The sequence below is a fragment of the Dryobates pubescens genome, chromosome 26, assembly GCF_014839835.1.
Source record: "Dryobates pubescens isolate bDryPub1 chromosome 26, bDryPub1.pri, whole genome shotgun sequence".
NCBI classification, from domain to species: domain Eukaryota; kingdom Metazoa; phylum Chordata; class Aves; order Piciformes; family Picidae; genus Dryobates; species Dryobates pubescens.
In genome coordinates, this window is record NC_071637.1 from 15,971,728 (window position 1) to 15,992,342 (window position 20,615).

General features: G+C 64.3%; 1 protein-coding gene across 1 annotated transcript; it reads right to left on the minus strand.

Annotated features, from left to right (window-relative positions):
• Positions 1-1,233: 1,233 nt before the first annotated feature.
• On the minus strand, positions 1,234-20,587 carry DNMT3B (DNA methyltransferase 3 beta). The gene is made up of 19 exons (XM_054173652.1): positions 20,483-20,587; positions 16,632-16,773; positions 15,865-15,974; positions 13,740-13,823; positions 12,594-12,782; positions 10,763-10,921; positions 9,638-9,745; positions 8,365-8,506; positions 7,910-8,038; positions 7,446-7,490; positions 6,861-6,940; positions 6,479-6,591; positions 5,985-6,168; positions 5,753-5,837; positions 4,703-4,941; positions 3,409-3,499; positions 3,006-3,154; positions 2,030-2,115; positions 1,234-1,388 (listed from the first exon to the last, which is right to left on the minus strand). Exons 1-19 carry the CDS (start codon positions 20,585-20,587, stop codon positions 1,247-1,249), a joined length of 2,382 nt encoding a protein of 793 aa, XP_054029627.1. The 3' UTR covers positions 1,234-1,246.
• Positions 20,588-20,615: the final 28 nt, after the last annotated feature.

Here is a 20,615-nt window from a genome sequence, read left to right on the forward strand (position 1 = left end):
ACGCAGGGAAGGAGGGATCAGCTCCCCAGTCCTGAGCAGGATTGGTGCCAGGTGAGGTCAGAGCTGCACTCCTGCACCCCACAGCCAGGGTCAGGTGAGCTTGTCCCTGCCAGGAACCCCCACCCTGCCTGGAACCCCCACCCTGCCTGGCAGCTGCCAGCACCGCTGGGGCTCACTGGCACGGCACAGGATGCCTGGGGGCTGGTTTGAGGACACTGCCCACACTGTGCTAGCCCTGCCAAGGCACCTGTGGGGGAAACACTCCCCAGAACCCTTTCCCTTCTGGAGCTCAAACCCCTCCCCTGCTCCCATATCCAAGCACTCAGCAGGGGGTTTAAAATGCAAGGGAAAAGGTTTAAGATGCTGTTAACAAAAACAACAAAAACCACCAAAAACCCAAACAAAAAAAAAGGGGGGGGGGGGAGGGGGGGGAAGTTATGAGGATCTGTAAACTACAGCCAGAAAGATCAACCCCCAATCAGTCCTGTAGTTCTAGCTAGAAAAGTAAAACATAGATCTATCACCTCACAGTTCAGTTTCAAGCTACATTCAGGTCTAGGAATCTCCACATTCTTATGCAATGCCTTAAAAAGCAGCAACAACAACAACAACAACAACAACAACATGAAAAGCTTATCCAAAACCAAAGAGATACAAAATAAAGCAGATTTGGGTTCTCTGTCCTGCCTGCTCAGAGCATGGAACCCGAGCAGGGGCCCTGACACCTGCTGCTGGCAGCCTAGGGATGGGGGGGGGGGTTATTTGGGGCAGTTGCTTCAAGAGGTTGGTTGGTTGGTTGAGAGAAGCAGCATCTGGGGGGGAGGAAGAGGGGTCCTGTCTGCCTGCAGCAGGCTGGCAGCTGCCTCCCCACCCCGCAGCTCCGAGCTGGGGCTCCAGCTCCAGCAGATTCCAGGTGAGAAGGGAGCAGGGAACGCTCGCAGGAGCTGCCCCATCTCGGCACGCGTGCAGAGCCCTCCTGCTCTGGGCCATCAAAGCTCTTTCTGTCCATCATTTTCTACCTGTGGCTGCCCTTCAGTCCCTTGAAATCAAAGCCACCCTGCCAGGTTCTTTGGTTAGACACCTCCCCAGCCCTGCCCCGGGGCCAGGCTGCCTGCCTGCAGCAGGTGCCCGGGGAGGAAAGGGGCGGTGGCAGAGTCCGGCGGCCGTGCCCGGCCCTCTCCCCCCGGGGCAGAGGAGCTGGGTGGGAGCTGGGAGGTTACCAGAGAGCTGAGGGGCACCCAGCTGGCTATTCACAGGCAAAGTAATCCTTGAGTGGGGAGAAGAGGTGCCGGATGACAGGGACGCTCCACGACCTCTCCAGCAGCTTCTGGCGAGCCCCGCGGCCGGTGCTGGAGACCTCAGGGTAGTGGAGGGGGAAGCCGAAGATCCTGGAGGAGAGGCAGAGGAGGAGGTGGGGGAGGCTGTGCCAGAGGGCCTTGGGGGCTGCTGGAAACTGGAGTTTTACCCCAGGCCCCTCTGCTGTGTTTTGCCACGAGTTGAGGGAGCTGGGAAGTGTTGATCAAAGTTCAGAGCAGGCTTTGCCCCGCGGCAGCAGCAGCCAGCTGCCACAGTGTGAGCTCCCCAGTGCCACCACACCAGGCTCAGTGTCCCAGCCAAGGCTCAGGTTCACCTCTGCCAAACCCCTTCCTGGCACTGGCAGGGGGCTCAGGGCTGCCACGCAGCACCCGAGCATCAGCCTGGCTCCTGGGCAAAGGCCAGTGCCTGCTGCAGCCCAGGACAGACCCAGCCTGCAGCATCCTGCCCAAGCCTCATCACTCTTCCCTCCACAGGCTCCAGGTCCATGCTAGAGGACACTGCTACACCACCCCCCCCCATTCCTTCAGCCTCCTCATTGCTCATTAACAAGCTCATTACCATCTGCACATCACTGCAGGGGAGACAGCACCATGCAGGAGCTACAGCACCACACAGGAGCTGGGCTGAGGGCCAAGGAGGAAAGAAAGAACCACAAAAGCACCACAAACAAACCAGAGCTGCAGCAAGAGGGTCCCAGAGCAGCACTCCTTACCTGTCCATCCCTGGAAGGTTGCCCCAGAAGTAGCGTGCCCGGTGGGCAGCAGAGATCTTGATGGCATCAATCATCACAGGGTTACACTGAGGGGCACCAGAGGGGGCAAAACCAAAGTTAGAGGAAGGGAAGGCTCAGCCTCCCCTGCTGGGACCTAAAGCCTTCAGAAAATCACAGAATCCTAGAAGGGGTTGGGTTGGAAGAGACCTCCAAAGGTCATCCTAGTCCAGCCCCACTGCACTCAGCAGGGACATCCCCAACTAGAGCAGGTTGCTCAGAGCCTTCTCCAGCCTCACTTTGAGTATCTCCAGGGATGGGACCTCAGCTCCCCTCCCTGGGCAACCTGTTGCAGTCTTCCAGCACCCTAAGAGCTTCTTCCTAATGTCCACCCTAAATCTACCCTGCTCTCATGTCAAACCATTGCTCCTCGTCCTGTCACTCCAAGCCCTTGTCAAAAGTCCCTCTGCAGCCCCCTTCAGCTACTGGAAAGCTGCTCTAAGGTCTGCCTGGAGCCTTCTCTTCTCCAGGCTGGACAACCCCAGTTCCCTCAGCCTGTCCTCATAGCAGAGGTGCTCCAGACCCTGAGCACTTTTGTGGCCTCCTCTGGACCTTCTCCCCTCCTCAGCTCCAGGTCCTTCCTGCGCTGAGGGCTCCAGAGCTGGACTCAGCACTGCAAGTGAGGTCTGAGCAGAAGGGCAGAGTCGCTGCTCTCCATCTGCTGGCCACACTGCTTTTGATCCTCCCCCAAGGATGCAGCCCCACAAGCCCTTGTTCCACAGCAGAGCATGGGCCAGCCAGCCATGGGGGCTCCAGGCCACAGCCATGGCCAGAGCCGATGGGAACCACAGCACACTTCAGCATGGATGTCTTGGGAGCCAGGAGCGGGACCAGGACCAGGACCATCAGCCTCCCACCGCTGGCACAGCCCAGAGCAAGTGCCTGCTGCCCTGAGACCTCTCCCAGGGGCAATCCTCACCTCCAGGAAGCGGGAGATGTCCCTCTTGTCGTTGACCCTCATGGCCACCATGTTCTCAAACATCCAGAAGAAGGGGCGCTCCTCCCCCGCCTTGGGGCGAGCGTAGTTCAGCAGGTGATAGAACTCAAAGAAGAGCCTCCCAGTTCCCTCTGCAAGGCACAAACCAGAGCCATGGCTTGGGACCACCAGTGGGGGGGGACATGGGTCTGGGGGCCTGGCTGCCCTCCCCACCACTACTGGCACGGAGACAGCCTGAGCTCTGGCAGCGCCGTGGCTTTGCCAGCTCGGAGCGGAACCACCACCAAGCGGTGCTGAGCGAGGCTGGAGCCACTTCTCTGCACTGAGAAGGTGGCTCCACAGCCCAGGCACTGCCTGGAGCAGCCCAGCCCTGCAGGGCCCTTACCACAGATCCCCTTCCTGGCTGCGTTGACAAGGGAGAGGTCATCACAGAGGCTTCCACCGATGACCAGGTCAAAGGGACCCCACTCCTCGATCTGGAGCAGACAGACAGAGCCAGTGAGGAGATGCCACACCGGTGGCTCTCCGATGGAGACCTTCCTGGGGCCTTCCAGGATATGAAGGGGGCCACAAGAAAGGTGGGGAGGGACTTTGGAGGGTGTCAGGGAGGGATAGGACTGGGGGGGATGGAGCAGAACTAGAAGTGGGGAGATTGAGATTGGCTGTGAGGAAGAAGTTGTTGCCCAGGAGGGTGGTGAGAGCCTGGCACAGGCTGCCCAGGGAGGTGGTGGAAGCCTCCTGCCTGGAGGTGTTTGCAGCCAGGCTGGAGGTGGCTGTGAGCAACCTGCTGTGGTGTGAGGGGTGAGGGGTTGGAACTGGCTGAGCCTTGAGGTCCCTTCCAACCCAGACAGTTCTGTGATTGATTCTATGCCTCTCAGGCCAGGGTACAACCCTGGTGGGGGGAGCTGCAGGGGGCCAGGGGGCAGCCCCGGTGGGGGGAGCTGCAGCCCCAGTGGGTGAGCTGCAGGGGGGCAGGGGGCAGCCCCGGTGGGGGGAGCTGCAGGGGGTCAGGGGGCAGCCCCAGTGGGTGAGCTGCAGGGGGGCAGGGGGCAGCCCCGGTGGGTGAGCTGCAGGGGGGCAGGGGGCAGCCCCGGTTGGGGGAGCTGCAGGGGGGCAGGGGGCAGCCCCGGTGGGTGAGCTGCAGGGGGCAGGGGGCAGCCCCGGTGGGTGAGCTGCAGGGGGGCAGGGGGCAGCCCCGGTGGGGGGAGCTGCAGGGGGCAGGGGGCAGCCCCGGTGGGTGAGCTGCAGGGGGTCAGGGGGCAGCCCCGGTTGGGGGAGCTGCAGGGGGGCAGGGGGCAGCCCTGGTGGGTGAGCTGCAGGGGGCAGCCCCGGTGGGTGAGCTGCAGGGGGCAGCCCCGGTGGGTGAGCTGCAGGGGGCAGCCCTGGTGGGTGAGCTGCAGGGGGGCAGGGGGCAGCCCTGGTGGGTGAGCTGCAGGGGGTCAGGGGGCAGCCCCGGTGGGTGAGCTGCAGGGGGCAGCCCCGGTGGGTGAGCTGCAGGGGGCAGCCCCGGTGGGTGAGCTGCAGGGGGTCAGGGGGCAGCCCTGGTGGGTGAGCTGCAGGGGGGCAGGGGGCAGCCCCAGTGGGTGAGCTGCAGGGGGCAGGGGGCAGCCCCGGTGGGTGAGCTGCAGGGGGGCAGGGGGCAGCCCTGGTGGGTGAGCTGCAGCGGGCAGGGGGCTCACGTTTCTCTTGGTGATGTTCCTGACGTCGCGCACGAAGGTGATGTTGTCCTCCTGCCGCACGGAGCCCCCGGCCAGCCGCTCCTCGCAGATCTCCGAGGCGATGTACTTCTCCACCCGGATGCCCAGCTCCTTCAGCACCAGGTACCCTGCCAAGGGACAGAGCTCTGAGCTGCCGCCGCGCTCCTTCGCCTCCCGGTCTCCTTCCTCGGCGCCGCCGGCGGTGGCCGCTCGCGCGGCTCCTGGGTGGGGACAGTCACAGGGGGCCTCCGGGTGAGCCTGGGCCTGTGCCTCCGGGCAGCTTCGCTCCCGGGCAGCTGGGGCTCACCCAGGCCTGCATGGACTGAGCCCAGGCACTTGCCCTCAGGCACTTCTTCGGCAGAGGCCGGGTTACCAGCACTGCCCCTCTTGCTCCTCAGTGAGACCAGCCGCCCGAGACAGCACTCAGCACAGCAGGGACCTCTGGGAGCAGTTCCCATACCCTCCAGCCCACCATCCCCCTCCATCTCACCATCCCCCTCCAGCCCACCATCCCCCTCCATCTCACCATCCCCCTCCATCCCACCATCCCCCTCCAGCCCACCACTCCCTCCATCTCACCATCCCTCTCCAGCCCACCATCCCCCTCCAGCCCACCATCCCCCTCCAGCCCACCACCCCTCTCCAGCCCACCACTCCCTCCATCTCACCACCCCTCTCCATCCCACCACCCCTCTCCATCTCACCATCCCTCTCCAGCCCACCACCCCTCTCCATCCCACCACCCCTCTCCATCCCACCATCCCCCTCCAGCCCACCATCCCTCTCCAGCCCACCCTCCCCCTCTCCAGCCCTCCCTCCTCCACAGCCCTGACCAGCAGGAAAGGGAACCCTGCCCTTGTGCCCTTCTGCTGGGCATCCCTCTGCTTCTCATCCCCTTCTGACGGTGATGCCCCTGCCCCTCATCTCCTCCCCACCAAGCTTTCAGAGACAGCTCTGAAGCCATCAAACCCCAACACCCAGCGCTGCAAGCCAGCAGGGCGGTGCCCTCCCAGTGCCCTCCCAGTGCCCCACCTGTGGCTATGCCATCAAACAAGGAGAGCACTCGAATCGGTCTCCTCTTTGCTGGTGGAACCGTTGGGTAGATTTTGGGTGCAGCCTGCAAGGAGAGGACATCAGCGAAGCTCCAGCTCTGGCCAAGCGCTGCCAGGGGGGACACAAGCCTGCAGAGGGTGGCTGAGCGAGGCCAGGGCAGGGCTTGAGGACTCCTGAGCCCTGGGGCCCCCCTGCCCACCAGAGCCCTTACATATTCCTGCCCCTTGTCGCTGGTGAAGAAGTCCTGCAGGCGCACGCTCCAGTCCTGCCGCCGCTGCAGCACGCCGTAGCTGCCCTGGGGCTGGCACATGTAGCAGTTCCAGGGCTCCTGCTCCTTGGCCTTGGCAGATGTCCCTCGTCCCACCAGCACCTCCAAACACTCCACACAGAAGCACCTGCCCAAGCCACAGCCACCTCGTGACCCCAGAGCCTCCCCCCTGCCAGGCACCGCAGCCCCCAGCCCCTTTCGCAGCACACTTTCCCCTGCCTGGGTTTTAAGGCTGCCAGCTCCAGCTGGTGACCCAGCAGCAGGTGAAGCTCCTGCCAAGCTCCCTGGGGCTTATCCAGCTGCAGCCTGGCTGAGCAGGGCTTGGATTGGCTGGACTGGGAGTGCTGTGGCACAGCTCCCTGCCTGGGCTCACACAGGACCCTGGCTCCCCTGTGGCTCCCCAGGGGTGATGCTGGAGGAGCAAGGCTGGGACCCACCTGCAGCAGCTGGCATTGCTGCAGAGCAGCAGCTCCTTGCCCTCACAGCAGACAGTGCAGTAGGACTGGTAGCCATCTTCATCATACATGTAGAAGAGCTCCAGGAATCTGTCCTGGTGGGGAGAGGGACAGAGGGCTCAGGGTCGGTGCCCAGAGGTGAAGAGAGAACAAAGACAGCTTTGGAGTGTCTGGTGCAGGCTGAGAGCTCAGAGATGCCCATCCTCAGTGCCCCAAGGGCAGGGAACACACCAAGGTGGGTGGAGCACAGCCAGGAGCTGGCATTTGTCCCCTCCTGTCCCACCAGTGCTGGCTGCAGCAGGGATGGGTCCCCCTCCTGCTGTCCTCCAGCCCCAGCTCCCACTCAGCCCAGCCCAGCACTCACCCTGCAGGTCTGGCAGAGGCCCCCCTCGAAGAGGGGGTGGAAGGTGGCTGGGTTCCTCCTCCCGCAGGACAAGCAGCTGTCTGTGTGACACAGAGAGCTCTGCTCAGCCCCACCCAGGGCAGCAGACCCCCTGCACCCCCTCCCACCACGACCACCACCCAGCCTGGAGCCCAGTCTGAACTGGGGCAGCTCCGTGGGCAGCTGCAGACCCCCATGGAGGAGCTGCCCAGCAGATCCCTCAGCAGCCCCCAGCACAGGGGGAGGCTTCAGGACTCTGCTGCCACAGCACCTGCACCAAATCCCAGCTTGGTGGGAGTGGGAAAGGACCCCTGGAGATCACCCAGTCCAACCCCCCCTGCTCAAGCAGGGCACCCACAGCAGCTTGCCCAGGAGCACAGCAGCCAGGTGGCGTTTGAATCCCTCCAGAGGAGGAAACTCCACAACCTCTCAGGGCAGCCTGCCCCAGGGCTCTGCACCCTCTGCTTTCCCCACCCCTAGGGGATGAGGTTAGGAAGGAGCCAGGATTTTTGCTGCTGCACCCCCACCCCTTTTCCCAGGAGAGACAGGACAGGGGGGCATGGTTACCTTCCAGACTCCCACTGCTGTTGGTAACTTCAGACACCATTTGCTCTTCAGGAAACAAAAGCACAAGAGGTTCAGCATCAGCTGGGTCCTCCCAGACACCTCCATTCCTGCAGCCCAGCTGCTGCAGCCCTGCTGGGCATTGCCCTGAGCAGCAGCCGTGGGCACACGTTGGACACTTTGCCCTTGCGCTGCTGGAGGTGTTGGGAGCTCCAGCTCAAAGCAGCACCACGAGGACCACCTCCAAGCTGAGCCCTTCTCAGAGCCCAGCTTGTGGTGCCAGGGCTTGCAGCTGGGGGCTGCTGGAGCAAGGCACAAGGGAGCACCACAAGAAGCCTTTTTTTGGCTTCAGCAGACCAAGCTCATGGCCCCCAGGAAGAGCTGAGCCCTTCCCTAGGAGGTTTCCAGGTGCTGGTCAGGATGCAGGGCCCAGGCCGTGCTGCTCCCCAGCTCCTGCTGCCACTTACCTCTGGTCTGGTCCTCCTCCACCCTCTGCTCCTTGCTGTTGTTGCACAGGGTGGTCTTCAGCCTCTTGGTGGGGGGGTACTGCTCCAGGGACTGCACCTCCTCTGTCCCATTCCTCAGGGCTCCATTCTCTGCAAGGGAAAGGTGGCTCCTTGGGGACAAGCTTCCAAGCCCCAGCAGCCCCCCTGAAGCACTAGGGGACAGCTCCTGCCAAGCCCTGACAGGTCTCACCCCAGCCAAAAGCAGAGCCCTCCCTGGCAACCAACTTCCCCACCCGTGGCTGGAGGCTCAGCCAGGTCACAGGAGCAGTGGCCCCGAGGGTACCTTCCCCTGCTGGGGCAGGGGGCACCAGAGAGGAGCCCCCCCCAAGGCCACCCCAGCACCAGGCCAGCACAGCCATGGCTCAGCTGGGACTGCCCATGCCAGCCCCGTGCCCAGCTGCTGGCCACCAGCTCACCTGAGGCTTTGGGGGGCCGCAGCCCCTTGACTCCCGTGGGTTTGAAGCCAGTGAGTGCCCAATCCACCATGGGCCTCAGCTGCTCCTCCAGGGACTCCCCAGGGCTGGCTGAAAAGGTCTTCCCTGAGCGGCTGCGGGCAACCTGCCGAGAGAGGGGGGGCAGCGTGGGCTGGGGGGGCAGCGTGGGCCGGGGGGGGCAGCGTGGGCCGGGGGGGGCAGGGCTGGCCCCTGGGCAGAGAAGCAGCCTGGCTGCAGCCTGTGGTGCCCCACATGCCTGCCAGGGCCACGCTCCCAGGTCCCCTTCCCCACCAAGCACCCCCAGCTCCCAGCTCTCCTCCCCACCAAACACCCCCAGCTCCCCTCCCCACCAAACACCCCCAGCTCCCCTCCCCACCAAGCACCCCCAGCTCCCAGCTCCCCTCCCCACCAAACACCCCCAGGTCCCCTCCCCACCAGACACCCCCAGCTCCCAGGTCCCCTCCCCACCAGACACCCCCAGCTCCCAGGTCCCCTCCCCACCAGACACCCCCAGCACAGCAGCAGCTGCTGGATTCCTGCACGGGGTGTGCCCCCAGACAAGAAACAGGGAGCAGAGAGAAGGCAGAGGAGGTGCCCCTGGGTCTGCAGCTCCCTAAGCCACAGTGTGAGGCATCCCCTGGCTGGGGATCAGCCCCACGGGGTGCTCACTGCCAGCCCAGCTGGCAAAGGGCATCCAGCGCCCTCCCAGGACCCCTCCTGCCAGCCTGCCGCTGCCCTGTGGTGCTGCCACGCGTCAGAGACCCCAGAGGGAGAGTGGCCCAGGGGGTTCTGGAGCAGGGAGGCCCTGAAGCAGCAGCAGTTACTCCAGCAGCAGCAGCAGCAGAATCCGGCCCCATGGCTGCAGCTGGCAGCAGTCCCAGCAAAGGAGGGGTTCCTGCAGACATCTGCCCACAGTGCCCCAGCAGATGGGCAATGATTAATTCCATGGCAGGAGGCCCTCACTGATGGCTCTCAAGGTGACTCCCTGGCATTGGCCAGAAGCACCCTGAGCAGAGCAGAGCAGTGCTGGGGGGGCAGTGCCCACGCTCTGCCCCAGCTCCGCAGCCTCCGGGGCCGAGCAGCTGTGTCCCAGCTGGGGCATCTCTTCCTGCCCCAGCAAAACGTTTCCTTCCCCCTCCTCCCAAGCTTTGCCAGCCCCTCTGAGCACAGCCTGTGCCCCCTCTGCACCCCACTGCCCATCTGGAGCCTGGCACCTGCACCTCCTCCCTCCGCCCCCAGCGCTGCCCCCCGGTACCTCCAGGGCATGGTAGATGGCTCGGCGGTAGGAGACCAGCTTGTTAAAGGTGGAGGAGTTGAAATGCTGCCTGAAGGCCACCAGTCCCACCAGCTTGTCTGCAGACACCTGGCAGAGCAGCAGAGGCTTGGCAGCAGGCAGGGGGCACAGCTCGCCCTGGCACCGCGGCCCCTGCCCAGGGCGCTGGGCTGAGGCTGTGCCACGCTGCCAGGGCTTGGTCTGGGCCATGCAGCCAGGTGAGGAAGCCCAGAGGCAGCTTTGCAAGTGAGAAGTGGCAGAGGGAGAAGGGCAGGAGTGACAGCACTGCCCTCCTGGAACTGCAATGGTTTGGGCTGGAAGGGACCTTGAAGGGCACAGAGTCTAAGCCTCAACCCAGCACTGCCAGGGCACCACCAGCCCATGGCACCACAGCTCCAGGGCTTTGGAACCCCTCCAGGGATGGGGACTCCACCACTGCCCTGAGCAGCCTGGGCCAGGCCTGGACAAGCCTCAGATGCAAGAAATGCAGAGGGCACAGGCAGCAGGGGAGGGCAGGGGGGCAGAAGCAGCAGGGGTGGGCAGTGGGGCAAGAGGCAGCAGAGGTGGGCAACGTCAGGCAGGGGCAGCAGAGGTGGGCAACGTCAGGCAGGGGCAGCAGCAGCAGGGGCAGCAGGGGCAGCAGGGGTGGGCAGGGGCAGCAGGGGTGGGCAGGGGCAGGCAGGGGTGGGCAGGGGCAGGCAGGGGCGGGCAGGCAGCAGGGGCAGCAGGGGTGGACAGGGTCAGGCAGGCAGGCAGCAGGGGCAGCAGGGGCGGGCAGGCAGCAGGGGCGGGCAGGCAGCAGGGGCGGGCAGGGGTGGGCAGGATCAGGTAGGCAGGCAGCAGGGGTGGGCAGAGGCAGCAGGGGCAGCAGGGGTGGGCAGAGGCAGCAGGGGCGGGCAGGATCAGGTAGGCAGGCAGCAGGGGTGGGCAGAGGCAGCAGGGGCAGCAGGGGTGGGCAGGGGCAGCAGGGGTGGGCAGGATCAGGTAGGCAGGCAGCAGGGGCGGGCAGAGGCAGCAGGGGCAGCAGGGGTGGGCAGGGGCAGCAGGGGTGGGCAGGGGCAGCAGGGGTGGGCAGGGGCAGGCAGAGGGGCACAGGCAGCAGCTCACCTCAGAGAACTTGCCATCTCCAAACCACTGCACCCAGCGCATGCCCGTGCCCGCCTGGCGCTTGGCCGTGGCGCGGTGGGACACGACGATCGCAGGCCACCAGGAGAAGCCTTTGATCTTTCCCCACACCAGCTCCCCGATGCCAAACTCCTTCCCATCCTGCAAGCAAGAGGACAGCACAGATCAGCCAAAAGCACCGAGCCCGAGTCCTCCTCCTCTTCCTCTTCCTCCTCCCATCAGCTGCCTGGGAGAGCCTTGGGGGGGGGTCCCTGCCCCCGGCCTGTGCCATGGGGCAAAGCCACCTCCGTGGACCTCTGCTCAGGCAGCTGCAGAAGCTGCAAGCTCCCTGCCCTCAGCAGAACGCAGCTGGCTCCCAGCCCTGCTCCATGCTGCCAGCCCCACTCTGAGCCTGGTGCGTGCTCCATCCTGCACAGCCCTCCTGGCACCGGTGCCCTCTGCATGCCCACTCCTGCCTGCCCTCCTAGGGTCCCAGCAAACGCTGGGGAGCCTTTCCCTGCCCACACAGACAGCCAGGGAGCTCTGCAGCAGCCCCAGTGATGGGAATGGGCAAGGCACAGGTGGGCAGCAGTCTCAGGGACTCTCCTGATGCCCTCACCCACATCTGTCAGGAGGAACTTCTGCAGGGAGCTGCTGGCCTGGCAAAGGCCTCTGAGAGCATCCAGCCCAGCCAGCAGCCCAGCACCACCATGGCCACCAAACCCTGGCCCCAGGTTTCCTGAACCCCTCCAGGGATGGGGACTCCACCACCTCCCTGGGCAGCCTGGGCCAGCCCCTGACCACTCTTGCAGCAAAGAAATCTTTCCTCATCTCCAACCTAAGCCTCCCCAGGCACAATTCCAGGCCATTGCCTCTCATGCTCTCACCTGAGACTGGGGAGCAGAGCCCAAGCCCCACCTGGCTCCAGCCTCCTCTCAGGGAGCTGTAGAGAGCCACAAGGTCTCCCCTCAGACTCCAGGCTGCACACCCCCAGCTCCCTCAGCTGCTCCTCCCCAGCCCTGCTCTCCAGACCCTTCCCCAGCTTGGTTGCCCTCCTCTGGACCTGCTCCAGCCTCTCAATGTTCCTTCTTGCAGTGAGGAGCCCAAAACTTGGTTCACTGGCAGGAGGCATGGCCCAGGCAGGGGAAGGGACACTGCACTTTGCACTGACTGTCCCTGGGCAGAGCTTGCTCCTTGGGCACAACCTTCATGGAGCTCCCAACTTGCCTGGCTGCGCCCCAGGGGGAGGGCACCTGCCCGGGGCAACCCCCTGGGGGAGAGTGGGAAAGGGGGCAGAGCAAAACCAAGAGGACAAAACGAGCTGGGAAGGTCGGTGTGACCATGCCAAGGGCCACCAGGCAGGCTGAGGGGGCTGTGCCAGCACACAGCTGTGCCCAGCAAGGCCCCCGTGGGCAGGAGCCCTCCCCGCTGCCCGCGCAGCCCTCCTTGCCCAGGCACCGACTGAGCAGCAGCTCCTGCACGTCTCAGGCCCTGCCTTGATGCCTGCAGGCACTGAATCACGGCAGCCCCGGCAGCCCCAGCAGCCCCAGCAGCTCCAGCAGCCCCAGACAGAAGCATTTCCTGCACATGCCGCTGCCTGCCCCGGCCGGGCACGGGCGGCTGCCAGCCTGGCGTGTGCCACGCACGCGGGGAGCCCCCGCAGGCTCCTGCAGCCTCACCTGTGGCTGGTGGGGCTGCTCCCTGGCACAGCACCACCTCAGAGCAGCACCAACCCCCCTGCCTGAGTGATGGGGACCCCCCTGGGCAGGCAGGGGAAGGCAGGCAGGGGAGAAGCTTCCTCCAGAGGGCGAGAGTTTGGCCCCTCCCTCTCTACCTGGTACTCCAGCGCCGTGCCCGCATCCCTGCTCTCCTGCTCCTCGGTGCCCGGCTCGGGGGTGCCGTTGTGCCCCTCCTGGCAGCTGGTGCCCGACAGGGTGCTGCTGCTGCGGGAGGAGTCCCGGGAGTCCTCCTCGGTCAGGTCGATGGGCACCGGCGTGGGCGCGGCCGAGCGGCGCCGGGAGACCTGCAGGGCGCAGCGCAGAGCCTGAGCGTGGCAGGAGGGCAGGGCAGGGGGCTGGGGGGAGCAGGGACGTGCCTCTTGTCACCCCCAGCCCCTCGTCACCCCCAGCCCTTCCTCACCCCTGGCTCATCACCCTCAGCCCCTCATCACTCCCAGCTCCTCATCACCCCCAGCTCTTTGTCACCCCCTGCTCCTTCTCACCCCTGGGCTCATCCCCTTCAGCCCCTCATCACCCCCAGCCCCTCATCACCCCTGGGCTCATCACCCCCAGCCCCTCATCACCCCCAGCCCCTCATCACCCCTGGGCTCATCACCCCTGGGCTCGTCAACCCCAGTCCCTCATCACCCCTGGGCTCATCACCCCCAGCCCCTCATCACCCCTGGGCTCGTCACCCCCAGCCCCTCATCACCCCTGGGCTCACCCCCTTCAGCCCCTCATCACCCCCAGCCCCTCATCACCCCCAGCCCCTCATCACCCCTGGGCTCATCACCCCTGGGCTCGTCAACCCCAGTCCCTCATCACCCCTGGGCTCATCACCCCCAGCCCCTCATCACCCCTGGGCTCGTCACCCCCAGCCCCTCATCACCCCTGGGCTCACCCCCTTCAGCCCCTCATCACCCCCAGCCCCTCAGCCAGGGATCAGAGAGGGGAAGCCACAGCCTCAGCTGGCAATGGAACTCAAAGCCCAGGCCTGGGGTGCTGGAGGGGGAACTGCTCTGCTTTGGCTTCCGAGAGCCCTGGAGGACGGTGCCCCACTCGCCCTCCTCCCTCCTCCTCTCCCCAGTTCACCCCAGGGCGTTCAGAGCAGCCAGAGCAGAGGCAACCAGCAGCACACAGCCCCCTGTGCCCCACAGGGGAAACCGAGGCACGGAGAAGCTGCAGCGTGCCTGAAGCCGGCCAGGGCACAGCGGCAGTGCAGGTCTGCAGAGCCCCTGGGGAAGCCCCAGGCAGACCCTCACCCGCAGGGGAGTTGGCAGGTCCCTGAGGGGCTCCTGGCTGCCGCTGTCCTCCTTGAGCTTCCCCTCGGGCTGGCTCTGGCCCGCCTGGAAGAGGTGGCGGGCAGGGGGCTTCTGCCGCAGGCTGCTCTCCCAGCCAGCGCTGCCCCGGGGCCGGCCCTGCAACCACAAGAGTGGGGCCGTGGCAGGGGCACCACCCCCTGCCAGGGGCACCATCCCCCTGCCAGGGGCACCATCCCCCTGCCAGGGGCAGCTCCTGCTTCCTCAGCTGGGCACCGGAGCCCTGGCCACGGGGAAGGCATCCCTGGCACCACCGCTGCAGCCCACCAGCAGCTGCCACAAACCCCTGGGGGCTAAGCCCTCCCAACACCCTCCCCCCCTCCTCATAGCTACAGCCAGTGCAAGAGCCAGAAACTGGGAGAGCCATGAGGGTGGCACCCTGCTCACACACTCCCATAGGTGCTCTCCTGCAGCCCTGGGTGCTCACACACACACCCCCATGGGTGCTCTCCTGCAGCCCTGGGTGCTCACACACACACCCCATGGGTGCTCTCCTGCAGCCCTGGGTGCTCACACACACACCCCATGGGTGCTCACACTCCCATGGGTGCTCACAATACCCCCATAGGTTCTCTCCTGCAGCCCTGGGTGCTCACACACACCCCCATGGGTGCTCACACTCCCATGGGTGTTCACAATACCCCCATAGGTTCTCTCCTGCAGCCCTGGGTGCTCACACACACCCCATGGGTGCTCACACCCCTATGGGTGCTCACACATCCCATGGGTGCTCCACCTCCCCCAGCCCAGCCCCTGCAGCCCCTGCCCTGCTCTTTCAGCCCCCCCAGCTGCCCAACAGCCTGCCCCAGGCCTGCTCCCTGCAGCCAGCCCAGCAGCTTCCAAAGGAGCTGAGATGCTGGCAAGTGAAACCCCTCTCCCTGAACCCCCAGACTCGTGGGGAGAGCTGCAGCCCAGCTGGATTGATGGCTCTGCCTTTTGGGAGCTGCCTGCTCACAGGCAGAGCTCCAACCTTGGGGGGCGGCTGGGGGCGGGGGGGGAGGTATTTCAAAGTCAGAACAATAAAAAGGCAGAAGGCAAAAGAAGAAGAAAAAGGAAAGAAAGAAATCTCTTTGCAGATCCTCCTGGAGCTTTGTCAAAGTTAGTTAACAAAAGATGGGGAGGGAGGGAGGGAGGGAAGGGGGGGAGAGGGGAAAATGGGATGCAGCCACCCTGTGAGAGTGGGAGATGTGAGATGCTTCAGGCCAGCAGCATGGCCAAGCCCTTGGGATGAAAATCCCAGCACAGGGATGATTATGGAGTGCTGCAAGATGCTGGCAGTGTGGCTGCATCACACTCCCCCTCGCTGCATCAGACACACCCTGCTGCATCAGACACCCTTGCTGCATCACACCCCCCCCTCCTTGCTGCATCACACACATCCCTGCTGCTCCTGGCATCATGGAAAGCAGGAATTGCTGCCTCCAGTTCTGGAGCCCCTATGACAGGAAGGCTCTGGAGGGGCTGGAAGGTGTCCAGAGAAGGGCCAGGAGGAGGAGCAGAGGGCTGGAGCTGCTCTGCTGTGAGCACAGACTGAGGGAGTTGGGGTTGTGCAGGCTGGAGAGGAGAAGGCTCCCAGGAGACCTTCTTGTGGCCTTCCAGGATCTGCAGGGGGCTCCAGGAAAGCTGGGGAGGGACTTTGGAGGGTGTCAGGGAGGGATGGAGCCAAACTAGAAGTGGGGAGATTCAGATTGGATGCGAGGAAGAAGTTGTTCCCCATGAGGGTGGTGAGAGCCTGGCACAGGCTGCCCAGGGAGGTGGTGGAAGCCTCCTGCCTGGAGGTGTTTGCAGCCAGGCTGGAGGTGGCTGTGAGCAACCTGCTGTGGTGTGAGGTGTCCCTGCCCATGGCAGGGGGTTGGGACTGGCTGAGCCTTGAGCTCCCTTCCAGCCCTGACACTTCTGTGAGTCTAATTGAAAAGGCTGCTTGCAGTAGATGAAGCTTGCAGCTGCCACCAGGCTGCTGCCCCAGCACTGAGCTGCCCTGGAGGGGAAGGGGTAAGGGTCTGGGGCACCCACAGGCAGCCCCAAGTCCCCAGCAGCCAGCTCTGAGGGCAGCCAGCTGAGCACTTACCTCCTGTGAGCCTGTGAGAGTGAGTGGCCAGGACAGGTCCTCCTTGGGCAGGGCTCCCTTGCTCACCCTCTTGTTGTTCTTCAGGGGGGGCAGCCCCAGGTCTCCAGTCTCTGGGCAGGGACAAGGCCAGAGCAGAGTCAGGCTCCAGAAGCCTCCACACAGCTCTGCCTGCAACTGCTCTCCAAGGGGCAGAGTGTGATTTGGTGAGACCCAAACCCTGCTCCTGGGAGAAATGTGGCCAAAAGTGGGCCACAAGCAGTGTCCCCAAGGGCTCCCCATCGCCACACAGCCAACACTGGCAGCCACCAACACCCACCTGCCCCCCAAAGCTGCCACCTGACTGCAACTCTGGGCACCTGAAAGCTCAGAGGCATAAGGAAACCACAGGCTTGCTCGTCAGGGCTTGTCAGCAGCTCAGTTACAGCAGGACCTCATGCAGCCAAGAGCTGGGACATGGGGACCAGGACCAGAGCGTGCCAGGAACTGGGGTGCAGCACCTCAAGCTGAGGGCTCCCTGCCTCCCCAGCTCCTCAGGGGTGAAACCATCGAGGGGGCAGAGCCAGCATCCCAGTGTGGTTCCACAACCCCCCTCTGGGTCACCCTGGCCTGGAAATGCCATCAGAAAGCAGCGACCCAGCAGAGTCACGGAGGGATGTGAGTGATGCTGCAGCCCCCAGCAAGCCCACAGGATGGGAGAGGGGGTGGAGATCCATGGCTCCATGCCCCCCAAGCATGGCACATGCTGGGCACAGCGTGGTGAGACTCACCTGCAGCATTGGGCTTCCCATTCTCATCCCCCATGCCCAGGGCAGCAGGTGAGGCAGTGGTGGTGCAGTCCCCGTTGAGAAGGATGAGCTCTGCCCTGCAGTCTGCCTCCTCCCCACCGTGGCTCTTCTTCTTCATGGCTGCCTGTGGAAGCCAGAGTGGAAAGGGGATTGAGCCCAGCAGAAAGGCCCTGGGAAGGCAGAGGGCACAGGGCAAGCTCTGCATGCCTGCCACAGCTTCTCATGCCCTGACCAGAGGGTTCTGACCGGAGGAAAGTCAGAAGTGGTGCTGGGAATACCAACAGGCACCTGAACTAACCCCCACACACAAATGGGGTGGCCCTGAAGCTCCACCAGCTCCAGCAGAGGACCCAGACACAAGGGAAGCTCTGGGGCTCTTCTCCAGGGCTGTGCCAGGCTGGTGCCTCCGTCCTGGGCGCTGCCCAGCCCAGGCTGGCTCCGACGGGGCCGCGCCGGGCACGGCCGGAGAGCCTGCTGCGGAGGAGAGCTGCGCTTCCCAGCCCCCCCAGCCCCAGGCACCAGCCTCAGTGTGCTCCAGCTTCAGAGCCAGCAGAGCCAGCAGAGCCAGCACGCCCAGCAGTGGGTGGGCTGTGGCAGCAGGACACAGCAGACAGCTCGCCATGGGGGGGCAAAGTCCTGGCGCCTGCCGTGAGGAAAGCTCCTCCTGCCCCCTGCCCGGCCTCAGCTCCAGGGCAAAGGGGCAGGGCAGGGGTCTGCACCCAGCACCCCCCCTGCCCCAGGAGAGGTGGAGCGAGCCTGGCCTGTGCCCAGGTGCCTCTGCCCTGCCTCGCTGCCCTGCCTGGATCCTGTTTTGGGAAGAGGAAGCTCGGGGCTGCCCCACAGGCAGCCGGGACGGGACGCCGCTCGTGGAGCTGCCTCGCTGCTGGGCTCGGGATCTGTGCTGGAACTTGCCCCTTGCCAGCACAGCCATTTCAGGAGCACCTAACTCAGCTGAAGGAGCTGAGGAGCAAGCAGCAGGGCTTTAACCCACCCAGGATCCTGCTGGGAAGCCAAAGCCACGCTACCACCCCCCCCCCCGAGCCCCAAAGAGCCCCCAGGCTCCAGCCCCACGCCCCCCGCAGCCCCTCTCTGCCACTCTCGCTCGGCATCGCCGCCGACTGCGTCCCCAGCCATTGGGATTCCTGCTCGGGGATCATCTGTCAGCACCTCCACAGACAAAGGCCAGCTGGGGGTTGATGGTTTGGGTGCCAAGGGCAGCGTTAAAACCCTGGTAACACCCAAACATGGAGCAAAACAGGTGCTGGGTGCTCACCTCTGCAAGGAGAGCCCTCGGGGTGCAGGATCTGCCTCCCCACGCAGGCAACACTGCTCAGGAAAGGGGAGGAATGGGAGGAATGGGGAGGAATGTGAGAAAATGGAGAGAAATGGGGGGGGCAATGGGGAGGAAGAGGGAGAAAATGGAAGAAGCTGGGAGGAAATGGAAGAAAACAGGGAACAGTGTGAAATAAAAAGGAAAGGAATGGGAAAGAACGGGGGGAAAAGGAGAGGAATGGGAAAGAATGGGGGAAAAAAGGAGAGGAATGGGAGAAGATGGGAGAGGAATGGCACTAGAGGGAGGCTGAAGCTGAGTAAAGCCCTCCAGCTGTGAGCAGAAATCCCACCACTGCAGCACATCTGCTCCCAGACCCAGCAAACAATTCCTGGGAGCTGCCCAGGCACGCCAGGCTGCCCCTGGCCACCCCTGGCTCGGAAGGAGGGTCCCACATGCCAGCTCTGGGTGCTCTCAGAAGCAGCAACATGCTCCTGGAGCAGCACAGCCAGGTCAGCTTTGCCCCAGCTCCCTCCCTGCCACGCTGCAGAAGGGCAGCAAGCAGAACCTGCAGGGATGCTGCCACAAAGAAAATAGCTAATCTCACCCCAAAACCTCTGTGCCAATCACTTGGGAACCCACACAGCAAGGTGTGAGGGGACACACTGCTCTCTGAGCCTGAGGGTGAGCCAGAGGAGGAGGAGGACAGGGAGATGGGGCAGATGGAGACTGAAGAGTGGGCATATGTCCCTGCCAGTCCCTGCTGGGGGAGTGGAGGGGAGGGTGACACATCAGCCAGGTCTCCCTGGCACCCACAGCCAGGATTGAGCACCCCATGTGCTAAGCTCAGCACCCATAGCCAGGACTGAGCACCCCATGTGCCAAGCTCAGCCGTGCCACATACTCAGGGAGCTCCAACATGGTCTTTGTTCCAGTGAAATCAGAACAAAAGAGTTCTCACTGGGAAGGAGCTGAACTGCCCCTGGCAGAGCTGGAGACCCCCACACCGCAGCTCTGCCAGTCCATGGGACCCAGCAGCAGGCACTGGGGTGAGCATGGGCATTTCATGGGCATTCCTATCCCACCAGGTGCAGGCAGGGCCTGCCACGTACACGCAGGAGCAAGCAGCACACACACAGCCTGAGATCACTCAAGGACATCCCATCAACAGCATCCTCTGACATGCAAGTGGGACAGGGACCATCCCACCACCACCCAAACTGCAAAGCTAAATCCTCACTCTCCCCAAAGCCTCCCTTGAGGCAGCAGGATGGCAACTCCCATCCCTCCTCCTCCCTTTGGAACTCACCCCAGTCCATCCTGCCTGCTGAGGACATGCATCTGCCCCACCATCCCTCTGAGGGTCTCCCAAAGGAGTCACCATCCTCACCACCTTCCCCAGCTCCTGCTCAGGAGGAAGGCTCAGCCCTCTGTCCTCTCCTGCCCTGGCAGCAGCTCACCCCCTGCACACAGCATTGCAGAGAGTAAGCAGCAGAGCGCTGCCCTCACCCATCCTGTCCCAGGGGAGGAGGATGAGGAGAAGCACCCCCATGGGCTTTGCCTGGCCCAAGACACTGCAAACACCCAGCCCCACGCCACGGCCCTGAGCTGGCCACCAGACAGATCCCTCCCAGAGCAGAACCGGCGCCGACTCCGGCCCCGACGCCCCAAGAGGCTGGCACCGGCGGCAGCCCTGCCGCTGCCTGGTGACCAGGACGTGCCCGGCAGCGACCCCCCCAAGAGAGCAGACACTGAAGCCGCCCGAGTTTTGCAGCACCGCTCCCTTTGAGCTTTGCCGAACTGGTCCAAGACCACGCCACGACGTTCACTGCTTCCAGAGCCTCCCAGTCCCTGCGCGGCCGAGCTCGCCGGCCAGAGCCTCACCTGCCAGGGCTCCGGGCAGGGCTAGGTCCCTCCAGCCCCGCTGCCCCCTCCCCGGCACCAGGGCTGCTCTCCGCAGCTCCTGGCTGGGGCTGGGTTGGGTTTTCCTTCTTGAGGAAACAGGCTGGCCCTTATCAGGTGCGGTTCCCCAGTAGGTGGAGAGATCGCAGGGGAGACAGCCGGACTTTGCCTCCAGACAGGGGGCATGCATATCAAAAGGCTGCAGGGAAGTTTTACGGGATGGCTGGGATGGCAGCCATCACCCAAGCCCTGTTTGAATAACAAAAAGACATAAAGGACCCCAATGGCCGGGGCTTGCTCCCCCCGCCTCGCCCCAGGCTGGCCCTGGGCTATCCTCAGCACACAAATGGCCTTTAACTCTCCCCAAACCGAACAGTTCCCTCTAATCCTGGGAAGAAAAGAGCTGCCGGGCTGGCAGTCCGGCAAGAAAGGGAGCCGGGTTTGGCAGATATGCTCATTAAGAAGGGCAGGCTCTGCTCTCCCCTCCCCTGCCCGTTTCCTGTCCCTGGCCCCTCTCTGCGCTCCGGCACTTCCCTCCATTTTCCCCCTGTTTCCTCTCCTGCCCCAGCTCCGCTCCCCGCCAGCCCGCAGCAGCCCTCGGTGGCCACCCCGCTGCCTTTCAGCAAAGCTGGCTCGAAAGAAAAGAAACAAAACAGCAAACCGGCCCCTCCTCTCCCGGGGAAGACCGGGCCCGAGAACTCTCCTGGGCAGCCAGCAGCGGAGCCAGCTGCTGCTCCAGCGGCCCTAGGCTCTTTACCATGCGCATCTCCATCACGTCCCACTGGGATGAGCCA